Source organism: Brassica oleracea, chromosome C8 (assembly GCF_000695525.1).
Source record: "Brassica oleracea var. oleracea cultivar TO1000 chromosome C8, BOL, whole genome shotgun sequence".
NCBI lineage: Eukaryota > Viridiplantae > Streptophyta > Magnoliopsida > Brassicales > Brassicaceae > Brassica > Brassica oleracea.
In genome coordinates this window covers 9,886,920-9,901,805 of record NC_027755.1, presented here as the reverse complement: position 1 = coordinate 9,901,805, position 14,886 = coordinate 9,886,920, and the positions used below count along the sequence as shown (strand labels likewise).

Sequence of the window (14,886 nt, the reverse complement as noted above, 5' to 3'; positions counted from 1 at the left end):
TAATCTACAAAGTAAAAATGAGGAGAGCCATTTTTACTTCGAAATGCACTAATAGATCATATATGCATTACGGAAATCATTTATGAAATAATATGGTATTTTGTATGAAGTTTAATATTAATTAAGTTATTTTTATTTAAATTTATATATTTTAATAAAATATTTTATTAATTAATATTGTTTCAATATGTTTATATATGTGCTAGTTGTTTACAAAAGTTTTATGAATTCAAATTAGTTATGACAAATATAAGGACCATATTATAAAATATAAATAATTTTGAAGTTGATTTGGAAGTTTTGCTTTTGAAGAAGAATACCTTTAAACTTCAAATATAGAGTTTTGGAAACTTCAAAATATAATTCTTTTTTGGAGATGCTCTAATGTCGTTCATTTCTCACCCTAGGTTGATTTTCAAGAAAGAGTTGTGAATATGGAATTGTCGGGGAATATTTTGTTAGACTCCGAACCATTGGGGTCAGCTTATATTATGGGACATTTTGTGGGACATGCTCTCCATGTAGGTAAAGTCCATGCAATTGTAATTAGGATTTAATCCTTACCAGACAAACCTGTCAAGATTGATGATGTAGTCCTTAGTTTGAGGGAGAGAATGAGAGATGTCAATCTAAGTACCACATCGGAAGTTTAAAAAAGGAGTCTCTAATATATAAAGAGAAGTCCAACTTTAATTAGTACGAGGCTTTTTGAGAAATAAACCAAAAAGTAAATCCATGCGGACTAAGCCTCTTAATCCAAAAGTGGACAATATCGTACTAATCTGACATTAAAGAATTGGACATGAGATTTCACAGTCCCAACAATTGGTATCAGAGCACCAGGTTTGATGAAGATCTGCAAGAAGACTAAAATACCCTTCAAGTAGGAATGGATCCTTTGAGTCAGAAGATGAGGTATGTGGTAGAAACGTCAGAAGATCATGGAACTTATGATGTTGTGGGAGAAACATTCTCAAAGGAAACCCTGCGATTACTGGTACAAGGTGGTACCAAGATGATTCGCTAAAGGAAAAATACACGAGATGAGTGTAGTCATTAGTTTGAGGGGAAGAATGAGAGATGTCAATCCAAGTCCCACTTCGGAAGTTTAGACAATGAGTGTTTAATATATAAAGAGAAGTCCAACTCTAATTAGTATGATGCCTTTTGGGAAGGACACCAAAAAGTAAATCCATGCGGACCAGCCTCTTAGGCCCAAAGTGGACAATATCGCACTAATCGGACAATAAATAGCTGGACATAGGCCCACAAAATCACAACAGATGCATAGTTCATCAGCCCTATGACGGTCTTGTTTCACATAGACAATCCTTAACTAAAAGCAAGGTCCTCAAAAGAAACTTATGGCATATTACATATGTCTTTTGGCATATTACAGATGTCCCTCTGGTTATACGGGAATGAAGCCCTACAACAACTTCCGATCATCCCGACATCACAGGGACGACCTAAAAGGAGTACCAGATCATCTATTCTCCCATAATGACCTCACCTTCTTTGGTGATTTTATCGGAAAGACATTCAAACTTCACCCAAGCACAGAGTGTGGTGTTAGACTTGAGGTTGCTTGCTTACTGGTTGTAGTGAATCGAAAAATCCCTCCTAGTGAGTATTTATTCCGTCGTTCAGGGGTTGTTATCCATGTTAGCTATCCATAGCTTCCACCATAGTGCTATGGACGCCAGGAATGGGGACTTGTTCCAAAAATAAATAGATCAAGAAAAAATTATAGAATGAATAACACAAAAAGAATTTAAAAGATAAGAACGTGGAGACTATACCATGGATAAAACCTCAGATGCTGAAGATGCAATAGCCAGTGAGAATTCAAAGTTGATTGACATAAAGAAACCTGTGCTGGAAGTGGCAAATCTAAACCTCACTACGGATGAAACCATCACCCAAAATTCTGCAATAGTGGCAACTCATGATAAGGAAAGTTCTCCAGCAACTGGATACAATGGTCAGGTCCCAGTTAAGGAAGTGAATGATAAGGTCAAAGTTCAGGAAGACAATGATGAATGGTCGACAGTTCCTCATAATAAGTCACCATCTGGTCGCATGAAAATGGGCAATCTAGTAAGTATACTGACATTGATCATACTGCTACTAGCTCGCTGTTCTGGTACCATCTGCTCAGCAACGACTTGGAAGAAGGAGAGGTTAAGGAAGACATTTCTAACGAGGATATTTAAGTGGAGTCTCAAGCTGCATTAGCCAAGAGAAAATAAATGGTAAATAAAAAAAATGGGGATCGTAGTAAGGAGAATCAGAAAAGCAATCTAAGTGTGAACAATGGGACAAATAAATATCAGAATAAAGGTGTCAAGAACAAACAAACAATTCAAGCCTCCGCACGGAGACACTATATGAAGATATTGATTTTCATCCTGGAATAACCGTGGCTTCAACAAAAGGCACAAACATACAGGTGTTCGATTTTGGATTCAGTTTACCAAACCATCTTTTGGTTGTCTAATTAAAACACATGTTCAAGAAGATGATACTGTGACTGTTCTTAACTCTACTTTTCTAATTGGAACTTTCTAAATAACTACGATCATCACCGTCTCATCAATATCTTGGTCTGCTGGGACACAAATTTTACTGTCTCGCTGCTGTATAAGAGGTACCCAATGAATTACCGTTTGGGTTGTTACTTCATATAGAGGTGAACAATTTCTCTGCTTTTGTGTCTACGCATCAAACTTCTTATTGGATCGATAACAGTTTTACTTGTGTCTACCGTTAGGAAGTAATCCACTGTTTCCCTTTTTATGGCGGATGAATCAGTGAGAGTCTCACATTTTTCTGTAAAATAAAGAGATTAACATTGTTTTGGACAATCCGTTCCTGGCAGGCATTGTGATAAAAATTAGTGTTCTGATCTCCCAAAATCATTCATTGAATTATAGACTTATGCCAATATAACTTCTCTTCAATGCATGCTAGATGAAGCCATCTATCTATTCATAATTTCTAAAAGACTTCCATTCCGGCATAGCTGAATTAATCACTGCAACGTGATTGTCAATGCATTATGATTTTTGTTTTCTCTACAAAACACTCTAGAGTGGGATTATTAGATTAATCTTAAAATATTTTCATTAACAATAGATTTCGAAATATTTATCAAAATACAAGTTCAATAACACTGAATTTTAAAATAATATTTTAAATTAATGTTTGAATAACATGAATTATCATTTTAATACAAATCAGCGAAATTTTAGGAAATTGAACGATGTGGATGTGATTAAAAAAACTAAATTTTGGTTTGATTGAAGATAAAACTTGGATATTTTCTAAAGTAAAATTAAAAGAATCTTATAGTTCTTAAGCAATAAATTCAAATTTGATCAAAACTAAACATTATACCCTTGTAGTGATCCGAAAAATAATTAGAATATTTTAAAAAGATAATAAATTTAAAAATTTACAGTGAACGTAATAAACATACATGAAATTTATTAATAAATTTATTGTCAAACTGATGTTTAAAATACACATTTTGACCATGCTCTCGAATTTCAGAACATCTGAACTACCTTCTACACCAAAATTTCCAAAATCTCTTTTTCCCTTTTCATTTTCTTCATTTTTTGTATATAACATTTTCTTTTGTATTTTTTAATTATTTGGTTTGTCGTAATATGCTTTGAATATCTGTGGTAGGGATCGGCCGATCTAATTGCCGAGGACCGGTCAATCCAAGGTGATTATTTACGAAATTTTCTTTTAGAAATTTTGCATTGGTTAGCCGATCCGTTGCATAGCGATCGGTCCATCCTCGTCAAAATCCAAAAAAGAAAAGAAAGTTAGACAAAAAAATCACATATATATATATATCCGTAGGGTTAAAACCTTAGTATATAGGGCAAATTTGTACTATGAAAATCACCTCCATCTAATAAAGTAATTTCTTTACTCGTAGATGTAGCTCTAGTGGTAACCCACACTAAATTTTACTATGAAAATCACATCCATCATAGTAGTCACACATAACATATGATATATTCATATGTCAGGTACCCGATTAGTTCCAAGTCTTAATCCGAACCGAATCGGAATCTCAAACTCATCTGATGAGGAAGTCTTCGAGTTATTTTGTATAACCGAATTGGAGCCAAACCTCTTTTCTGGTTGGTTGGGCTTTTCGGAGATGTCAGGTTTTTCCGGGTCAGGATTATATATCTATTTGACAATTACAAATTTTATTCACATATATTTGACCGTTACAATTATATTCACATATTTGACCATTACAATTATAAATAATAAAACAAATGATATTCAAATTCTTTTTATTTGGGAAGCAACCCAAGAAACCTTTCTAATTACACAAGAACAAAAAAGATCATTTGACTCTCTTCAAAAAATAGGTAATTGAATGTGTTAACTAATATTTTAAGCCTTCAATGGAGGAATCAATATCAGACATGGTCAAAGAAGCTGTGGAAGATAACGATGCAAGCGTAGAAATAGACGAAGACGATGAAAGCGAGTGGAGATTAGAGGAAGATGAAGACGAGGTGAGATGCAGAGCCATACTATTGCCTTCGCTCCAGGACCGTGTGATAGGGAACCAGACAACCTCTGACCTTTTGTGGCGACAAGATCTTTTATGAAGCGCGCAGCTGCAGTTTTTGTGGTATGGACGTCGTTCGATGGAAGCGTCGCAGCTAGAGATGCATCCTTCGAAGATGTTACGGAAGATCCCATCCACTGATCCAGCAGCCATCATTCACCGTGAAAGAGAATCACTGTGAACGCGTTGTCGTTTACGAAGAGAGTTTTTATTATTGTCAAAGATGAATGAATTCTGATTTTGGGGTTATTAATGTTTTTTATAGTTAAGCAGAAATAGTGGTTGAAGAAGTTGGCGATCGATCGTGAGAAGCGTGTGTTATGGCTCTCTTTTCGGGATCTTTGACCAAACCACCTCTTAGTATTTCTGCGTCTAATTTCAGTCTCTTTCTTTTAATCAAAAGATTGTTGAAATTTTTAAAAATTTTGGTGAAAAACTAATGGTCTAAAAGTAACCCAGTACCTGTTAATAGAAAGAAAAAGAAATTCCCTGCGATGGCCCTAAAAAAGTTTTTTTGTCACAAATATAGTTCATAAGAATCAAAATGACCAAAATGTTTTTATTAAGGGACGTGTTTTTGGGTTTAAGATTTAAAATTTAGGGTTTATGGTTTATGTTTTAGGGTTTAGAGTTTAGAGTTAAGGGGTGAAGTTTTGGGGGTATGATTTCAAATTTTAAAAACTGAAAACATATTAAAATTTTCAAAATAAAAAGCCTACTTTCTGAGAGAATTGCTGTAGAAAAAATCAGATTGATAGATGTAGAAAAAATCAGATTGATAGATGTAGAAAAAATCATACTATTGCCTTCGCTCCAGGACCGTGTGATAGGGAACCAGACAACCTCTCGTCATTGTTTTGGCTATTATGCATGGGACAATTACTCTTGGTTTCATGTCGTGATTCGTGCACTAATTGTTTTTTTTTCTTTTGGTGAAACTTTGCTAAGGATCGGAGGCTCACGGTTTAAGGAGGCTGTTTAAACTTCTTGAAGAAGAGAAATAGTATTTTCATGCAATCCAGAGGTTCATAGTAAATGTCATATTAGCCATGTTCGTTTCATAACCGCCACGTCTTGCGGCAGCGTCCAAAAATTCAGCCTTTTATCACGGCAATACAAACCACCGGTGAGATATCGGTGACTTATTTTCAATCGCAGCGGCAACTAACAAGAAGGACAAGGGACGCTGAAATTATCTGCGACACAAATGTCTCTTTTTTTGTGTCTCCGACAATTCAGTAGCGTCTACCGCAACTTTTGATTATGTTATTTTGGTTTCCGTACATTTTCTTTGCCGCTGTCGCTAAACTCTCCGGTTATGAAACGAACAAGACTATTGAACCTCTAATTCTTTTTTGTATATGTTGTTTTTTCATATTCAATGCGTTTTGAATTTGAAAATGTTTAATTTTAAATATAAAATTTTGATCTTGAAAATGAAATGGGGAACAAAGTCCTTTCGGGAAATCAATAAAAATTGGAATGATACTGAGAAATGTTCATCTTTTAGAACAAAAAACAAACTAATTGGTTGTGGTTGTGGGAAAGACTCTAATTGAGAAGGAGGGGTCTGCCAAAAATATATGTGGTGGCCGTTAAATGAAAGATTTTGTATTTGATCAAAGGGAGGAGAGAGAGAGTGGCTTTGACAATGGCGTCTCTTTCTCTCTGCTCCGCTCACTTGTCTTCAACTCCGTCTCGCTCCTCTCTTCCCACTTCATCGCTTTCTACTCCTCTTTCTCTCTTACAATCACCGATCACCCGCCGCAATAGTAGTATCTTCTTCACCGTCACCCCACGCCAGATTCCTCAATCCTTCCCTACATCCACTGCTCTGGTTACCTCTATTCAATTAAACAACTCAATTTCATAGCAGTATTATATAAATGGTTTTTTTTTTTTTTTTTTTTTTTTTTTGTGGATTTCATAGGTAAAGTGTTGTGTAAAGGAGCCATTGAAGGTGATGATTTCGGGGGCTCCAGCTTCAGGCAAAGGCACTCAATGTGAGCTCATCGTTCAAAAGGTAAAGCATGCTACTATGAATGGTTTTGCAGTCTAATCGCACTTGTCATAACACAACTCTTATTTATTAAAACATATACCACAACGATGTGTGTGTTTGGTTAGTTAGTTGACTACATATGTTTTGAACGCTTCTGTAACTAATCCTTTGAAGAAACTAAAACAGCTTCAAAACACTGAATTAAACCGCTGGTGTATACTCTTCGATAGTCTCTTGTCTTATAGTTTCTGACTCCTGGTAGCTTCTCTCTGGAGTGGCGTGACTATGCATATGCAGTTACAATTCTCTATGATACTGAACAATGCACATAAAACGCTTAATGTGCATCATTAAATATTTTTTTTGAATATTGAGCTGCACCATGCAGTTTGGTTTGGTGCACATATCAACGGGGGATCTCTTGAGGGCAGAGGTGTCATCTGGGACAGAGATTGGGAATAAAGCAAAAGAGTTTATGAACTCGGGTAGTTTGGTTCCCGATGAGATTGTTATAGCGGTACTGATGATATAAAACTTATTACTTGATTCCCATGTATAAATTGTTTTTACTATTCTTCGTTTGATATCATATCTTCCACACATTTTCTCTAGATGGTGGCTGCAAGATTATCACGTGAAGATGCTAAAAAGAATGGATGGCTTCTCGATGGATTTCCACGGACTTTTGCTCAGGCACAAAGCCTGGACAAACTAAACGTCAAACCTGACATTTTCCTCTTATTAGATGTACCTGAAAAATCACTCTCCTCAATTATTGTTAAAAGGCAATATCAATGGATATGTTTTTTTGCTTAAATGCCAATTCTTAATGACAGGTTCCTGATGAAATTCTAATCGAGAGATGTGTTGGTAGAAGGTTGGATCCAGTGACTGGAAAAATTTATCATATTAAAAGTTACCCTCCCGAATCAGACGAAGTTAAAGCAAGACTGGTTATGCGCCCTGATGATACTGAAGAGAAGGTTTTTGCCTTTTGGACTTGTTGCTCGCTTGCTTTCTCGATGTTTAAGCCTTACTCCAGAGGTTTTCTTTTGAAGGTAAAAGCACGTCTTCAGATATACAAACAAAACTCGGAAGCTATTATTTCCGCATACTCAGATGTTATGATCAAGGTAGTGGACTATTTTGTTTCCTTCTCACTTTTTTGGTTCAATAAAGTATTAGGATCTTATTTATTGATATTTTTGTTGTTGTTTGGTATCATCTATTTTGAATACAGATTGATGCAAACAGGCCAAAAGAAATGGTTTTTGACGAGACCCATACTCTTCTGTCTCAGATAAACCTAAATAGAATGATAAAGACTGGCAAGTAGTCACACATTTCTTTATAATATATGTTTTCAATACATGCAGTCTTAACTTTAGATCATTCAGAAAATACTTTTTTGTTCTTCCATAGAAACAGAAACAGCCCTCTTCTTTTTGGTGTTCTTACAGTTTTTGAATTACGCCTTATTAAAACTCTTAGAGCACCTCCAATGGGTAGAACCCATTGGAGTTATAAACTTGCATATATGTATATGTATATATTGTATATGTGTATGTAGTTGTGGGGTCCATTATTTTGGGAAGAACCCTTCCTAGAGTTTCTTAAATCTTTGATTCTGAATATACATATATGACAAGTTTAGAACACCTCCAATGGAGTTCTACCCATTGGAGTTCTAAATATGAATATGTGTATGTATATATTGTATATGTATATGTAGTTGTGGGGTCTACTAAATAGTGTAGAACCCCTACCCAAAAGTTCTAATTCCAATGGATAAAAACAAAATATACATATATGCAAGTTTATAATTCCAATGGGTAGAACCCCCATTGGAGGTACTCTTAGAACTCCAATGGGTAGAACGCTAGTGGAAGTGCTCTTAGATACTTTTTTGACGATTTAGGACTAAACTACTCCTATTTCTTGTTTTCATGCAAGCGATGCTAATTATTAAACAGGTCCTTGCAGATAAAGCATCTCCTGTTCAGGTCCTTGAATAATACTTTTTTTTCTTTCTTAAAGTAGCAAGTAAATTTTGAGATGATCTTATTTATTTAAGATTTTTTTTCATTTTTTTCCAGGATAATTGGAGAGGAATACCGACAAGATTGAATAACATTCCTCACTCGAGGGATATCAGATCTTATTTTTATGAAGATGTTCTGCAAGCCACAGTTAGGTCGATCAAAGATGGAAACACTCGTCTTCGGGTGAGGACAATCCTCAGAAATATTAAGTTTGTCGGTCTATATTTCACAATTGACTGGACTGATGCTGTTACAAATGAATAGGTAGACATAAATATCCCTGAGCTAAATCCTGAAATGGTAAGTTATTCGTTTTACTAGCTGTGTTAAAGTGTTTCTGAAGCCTCATTAATTTTATGCTATTTGTGATATACGTAGGATGTTTACCGGATAGGAACCTTGATGGAACTGGTGCGAACTCTAGCTTTATCATTCGCTGATGATGGAAAAAGAGTGAAGGTAAGACATGGTCTTGAAGGCTTATTTGAAATTATTTGTTAATTAAGCTTCTTTCCTCTTCCAGGTTTGCGTTCAGGGGTCAATGGGGGAAGGTGCACTCGCTGGGATGCCACTGCAGTTGGCGGGAACTCGAAAGATTTTAGAATATATGGACTGGGGTGATGATGAAACTTTGGGAACTTTCGTCAAGCTTGGTGCAATTGGTAACATCCGAAACTGACTGTAGTTTTCAACAAAAAACCATGTTTAAACACAAGAGAATCTTACAAGAATTTGTAGTGTAGAAACTTGTGATGCATAATCAAGTTGGATACAATTAACACAAATTATCCTGCTATTGATTCTCAGGTGGTAAAGAAGTTGATGAAGAAGACGACCTTTTCATCTTAGTGGCTCCACAAAATGCCGTTGGAAATTGTATCATAGATGTAAGGAGCTTAGAACTTCTAGGCATTTTCATTCACTTCAACGTATTAACCCCCATCCTATAAAATATATACATTTGGTTAGGATCTACAAGCGATGACTAGTGCTGCTGGTAAGAGGCCAGTTGTACTTATTAATCCTCGCCTCAAGGTACACTTTCTGCTTTCACTTTTTGATAAAACAAACTTTATCTGTTAAAAATACCACTATCTCTTGTGGGTAACCATACATTATTATTCAGGACTTACCCGCTTCAAGTGGCATAATGCAAGTAAGCACACACAGTGATTTACATAAAACCATCTGAAAATAAGGTTACGTTGCTTACCATTATTTATTTATGTGTCTCAGACAATGGGCAGGGAAAAAAGGCTGGAATACGCCTTAACATTTGACAACTGCTATGTATTTCGGCTACTTTATTATGCTGGAACACAATACCCGATTATGGGCGCTCTAAGGTACCTTTTGGATGTGAATATAATATCAAGAAAAGCACAAAAATTGCCTCTGAATCTTTTACACTGAATATATGGTCAGGATGTCTTATCCTTACCGGTATGAGCTTTACAAGAGGGTGACTGAGGAAAATGGAAAGGAAAAGTATGTATTGATATCAACATACTCTGAAAGGCCAACCCCTGACCAAATTAATGATGCCTTCTCTGGAAAATCTCGGTAAATATATATTGTTTACCAATGGTGCTTGCTTCTTAACTCGCTGTTCGGTTTATTAACAATTAATAAGGATTTTCCACATTCAGGGAGGAAAGCAAGAAGCCTTCAGGAATCTGGTAATGGAAAACTCCAGCATTACTTAGATAAAGATTCATGTATGAGTGCGTGAAGCTGAATGTTAGGAATACTTTTGCAGGGGGTTCCTAGGCAGCGGATTTTTCTAGAGGAGGGGAAGCTAAAGTTGTGATACTACTTTTGGCCCATTTTATTATGTCTCAATGTTTTGATGATCTCAGTGTATAGGGCACATTAAATATTTGTGATTATTAGTCTCACAGAACCAAAGAGTAACCTCACTTTGGTTCACTATGGCCGAGAACTTAGTCTACAAGTTTTCAGAACCACCCCAACCAAAGGGCATTGTTGTTGCCATCAGGTTAGATATGGCTAGAGTTTTAGCTGAAGCTAACTTACAAAAACCATTGGTACAGAATATATATCATTTATGGACAAGGGTGGTTCAAAGTTGGAAACTGTGGTGAGCTGCTTCCACCAAAGTGTAATGTGTGTCAGAATTGAGGGCACAATGGAACTGACTGTTTAGCAAAGAATCTGACTATTTTACAAAAGGATAAAGTCAAGGAAAGTGCAAGTTGCAAATGTTTTCCCTTATTGCTCATCGTGGTTCTCCTCCATGTCTTGAACTCATAGTCTCCAGTTACAACGAGGATCATCACTCACTAATTTGGACATTTCCTAGCCATATGTCCTCTTCTCTAACAGTTAAAACGTGTGATAACATTAGGCTAACCGCAGCCATGACATCTTTAATTGTTTTGAAATTATTTTTCTCCAGTGTAGTTCCCTTTTGGGGTTTAGGCTTCTTGAATCTTGATTTAACATATATTATTGCCTTTACTTTGTCAGTGTTTTTCGTTGGTGTTTGAATCCACGTTGATTTGGCTCCACTAGTGGTAGCTACTTTTCAAAATCATAGTAGGGCTGTCTCTTTACTTTTCTAGCTATGAGTCAGGCCGTTCAGGAGCTGTGCCACGAGGTGCCTTCCTTAATTCTTACGCCTATTGCGATTTGCGAGCATGAAACCATATGAGGGATCCATGCTACCACCAATAAATGTGCATACTCAAGCAACACCCTTCCAAAAGTCTTCTCTAGTGATTGGTGATCAGCTAAGCCTTTCGCCATGACGACTCCACGAGATGTGCCTCTCGATTGTGGCAGTACAAGGAAAAAGAGAGCAATGAGAACAGCTTAAAGAAAAGAAAAAAGCTTTAGCATTTGGGAGATTTAAGCAAAAGGTATCCCTCTCATTTGGTTTGACAAGAAGTCACTATTGAAACCTGATGAATTTGTTTTTGGAAAATGATACTCAATTTGCATCTTCTAAAATTTGAATAGAAAATATTAAATATAATTAAAAGATAAATACGAAAATAAACTATCCAAAAACTAAATTTATAATATATAAAACTATCTTAAAAACTTAATTTATATCAATTTATTTACTATAGTAATCTATCCTAAACAATATTTTATTTGTTTATTTTTAAAAACTTATTTTAGTTTAAATAAATTCAGTTACATATTTATTAAAAGAAAAATAATTGTCAACTAAAGGAATGAAACACCACCACACTTAATCAATATATATATAATTAATGTATATGAAAATTTCGAATTTATAATTTTAAAACATATTATTAAAATATGTATTTAATTTTATATATCTATAGTCTAGGAATATAATTATCAGTTACTTTTTGGGGAATTTTCATGTTTACCATTTTTTGGAATTATTATTCATGTTTACCACCACTAAAAAGACATTTTCAAAAATACATTCTTCATTAAGTGGAAATAGACTCTTATACTCTTGTTCTCTATATATATATAATAAATAATTATTAAAATAAATAAAATAATAAAATAAATAATAATTTTTTATGTTTTCGAATTATACTTTTTCAAATTCGAACTTTTTATAAATTGTTTTGTTGAATTTGTTTTTCAAAGTTTCAATTTGAAAATAAAAAAATATTTTTGAAACTATTTAAAAATTTTTTAATATATTTTTAAGTATTTATTCATATATTTATTACAATTCTAAATTTCTTATTCCAAAAACCCTACCCCACCCCTCAACTCTAAACCTTAAATCTAAATTAATTAACCATATGGTTATAAATGTTTTTTACCCTTCGTTAAAAGTGATATTAAAAATAGTTAGTGTAAACATAAAAAGTGGTAATATGAATGTGATATTTTTGGCAATTTTTATTTTCTTAATTTGATTATTACCGTAGAAAATATTTTGATCCAAAATCTACTTCCTGTAAATAAAACTATGAAATAACAGAATATAATTTAATACATTGATTATCTATGAATATTAAAGTTTATAATATAATATAATTTTTTTTTGTCTAATTTGATTATGTATGGGTTACGATTTGGTCTTCTCAAGAGGAGTTGTTTTTGGGCATTAGTATTGTATATGGATTTTTTCTGGTTTTGGAACAACTTGTTTCAAGGAAGTATTATTATACATGGTATATTTTTCTGTGGCGATGTCTTGTTCTGAGGGATTCTGTGCCAGTTAGGGATTTGGTTTTGCTTAAATAATTTTAAGTGTTTTGGATAAATGAAAATTTTAAGTTGGAACCGCCGAGGGCTTGGTAGTAAATGGACTATTAGTTATTTGAGAGAAATTTGGGAGAAATATAGACCGGCATTTCTCTTTTTATCGGAAACTAAACAAAAATTTGATTTTGTGCAGTTTTTTCAATTCCATTTTGGGTATTCTCATCTCCATACGGTTGATCCTCAAGGTAGGAGTGGTGGTCTGGCTTTATTCTATGATTCCACTTATAAAGTCAATATAATTTCTTCAAGCAATAGAATTATAGATGTCGACACAAAATATAATGGAAAACGAATATTTATATCATAAATGGTGAGCCAAATCAAAATTTTAGAGACCAGGTTTGGGAGAGGCTTACAAGATTAGGGATATCGAGGGATGAACCCTGGTTTATTATTGGCGATTTAAATGAGATTACGGGAAATCATGAGAAACAAGGAGGAGCTCTTAGACACGCAGACACGTTTCTACAATTCAATAATGTGATAGAAAACTGTGGTCTGATGGAGTTTCCAAGTCTTGGTAATACTCTTTCTTGGAGCGGAAGAAGAGCAGGACACGATGTCAAGTGCCGGTTGGATAGGGCATTGGCAACAACGAATGGCATAATCTGTCTCCTTGCTCCTTTGTTGAATATTTGGGTATGATCGCTTCTGTTCACATGCTGATTGTGGCATCAATAGAGGATAAAGTACTCAAATTTCGCCAGCAATTTAGGTTTGATAAAAGATGGATATGTGAGGATGGATTGATGGAATCTATTGAACGTGGATGGTCTACGCAGAGGCGTGGAAGACACATGGGTATAGTTGATAAGATTCATAATTGTCGACATGAAATCTCTGTTTGGAGAAAGGAAAATCCATCTCATGGGAAGGAAAAAAATAAATACTCTACAGAAAGCTCTGGAGGAAGTTCAAAACGATATGACAAAATCTGATGAAGAAGTGGTTGAGGTATCCCGTAAACTAAAAGAGGCATATCATGATGAGGAATTATACTAGGAACAAAAGAGTAGGACTTTGTGGCATACCTGTGGAGGCAGAAATACAAAATTCTATCATGCTTTGACCAAACAAAGACGTATACAGAACATGATTATTGGGTTATATAACAAGGATGGAGATTGGATTAATTCATAAGGTGATATTGAAGGAGTGGCGGTTAAATATTTCAATGATTTGTTCCAGTCCACCTCACCTTCAGAGTTTGATATATTTCTTGAGGAAGTTTCGAACTTGGTAACAACTACACAAAATAGTAGATTAATGGCCATGGCCTCAGAAGAGGAAGTCAGGTCGGCACTATTTATGATGCACCCGAAGAAAGCTCCGGGTCCAGATGGGATGACGGTGTTATTCTATCAACAGTCTTGGTCAATAATTAAGGTTGATGTGGTTAATATGGTCAATGATTTTTTTAGTTCGAGGGTTTTTGATGATAGGCTGAATATGACTAATATCTGCCTTATTCCTAAGACGGCCAGACCAAACATGATGACGGAGTTACGGCCCATTAGCCTCTGCAAGGTCAGCTATAAAATTATTTCTAAGGTATTGTGTCAACGTTTGAAAGGTTTATTGCCACAGCTTATCTCAAAAACACAATCGGCCTTTGTCTCAGGAAGGTTAATTTCAGATAATATTCTTATTGCTCAGGAGATGTTTCATGGGTTGTGAACAAATAATGCATGTAAAGAAAAATTTATGGCGATAAAAACGGATATGAGTAATGCTTATGATCACTACAAGAAAACGTGCCCATAACAACGAAGATTTACGACGAAAATATTTCGTCGTAAATTTACATGGTGTTTACGACGCAGTTACAAGGAATCCAACTTTCGTCGTAAACGCCATGTAAATTTACGACGAATAATGTTCGTCGTAAAATCCATGTAAGTTTACGACGAAAGTATGTGGAATGAGAAATACGTCGTAATCGTTACATCGACATTACAATGAAACATGTTACCGTTATATTTAGGTGAAAACGTGTATTCAATGTG

General features: G+C 34.9%; 2 protein-coding genes across 2 annotated transcripts; one reads left to right on the top strand and one right to left on the bottom strand.

Moving 5' to 3' along the window:
* Positions 1-4,226: 4,226 nt before the first annotated feature.
* Positions 4,227-4,847, bottom strand: LOC106310986. The gene has a single exon (XM_013748213.1). The coding sequence runs from the start codon at positions 4,763-4,765 to the stop codon at positions 4,421-4,423; it is 345 nt and encodes a 114-aa protein (XP_013603667.1). The 5' UTR covers positions 4,766-4,847; the 3' UTR covers positions 4,227-4,420.
* A 1,344-nt stretch (positions 4,848-6,191) lies between these two features.
* On the top strand, positions 6,192-10,749 carry LOC106312368 (adenylate kinase 5, chloroplastic). Its single transcript, XM_013749867.1, has 19 exons — positions 6,192-6,446; positions 6,540-6,632; positions 7,000-7,128; positions 7,224-7,358; positions 7,448-7,594; positions 7,670-7,744; positions 7,852-7,939; positions 8,595-8,614; positions 8,708-8,836; positions 8,918-8,953; positions 9,032-9,112; positions 9,177-9,315; positions 9,461-9,540; positions 9,623-9,688; positions 9,780-9,809; positions 9,890-9,999; positions 10,079-10,216; positions 10,303-10,332; positions 10,413-10,749. The coding sequence occupies exons 1-19, from the start codon at positions 6,261-6,263 to the stop codon at positions 10,438-10,440; spliced, it is 1,740 nt and encodes a 579-aa protein (XP_013605321.1). The 5' UTR covers positions 6,192-6,260; the 3' UTR covers positions 10,441-10,749.
* The last annotated feature ends 4,137 nt before the right edge of the window (positions 10,750-14,886 follow it).

What these genes read in the sequence shown, in the direction of transcription:
- LOC106310986 (XM_013748213.1), bottom strand. Translation starts at nt 4,765, where the DNA reads ATGATGGCTGCTGGATCAGTGGATGGGATCTTCCGTAACATCTTCGAA.
- LOC106312368 (XM_013749867.1), top strand. Translation starts at nt 6,261, where the DNA reads ATGGCGTCTCTTTCTCTCTGCTCCGCTCACTTGTCTTCAACTCCGTCT. An exon ending in TCCCTACATCCACTGCTCTG is followed by an intron (nt 6,447 to 6,539) that starts GTTACCTCTATT and finishes TGGATTTCATAG; the next exon opens with GTAAAGTGTTGTGTAAAGGA. An exon ending in CTTCAAGTGGCATAATGCAA is followed by an intron (nt 9,810 to 9,889) that starts GTAAGCACACAC and finishes TATGTGTCTCAG; the next exon opens with ACAATGGGCAGGGAAAAAAG.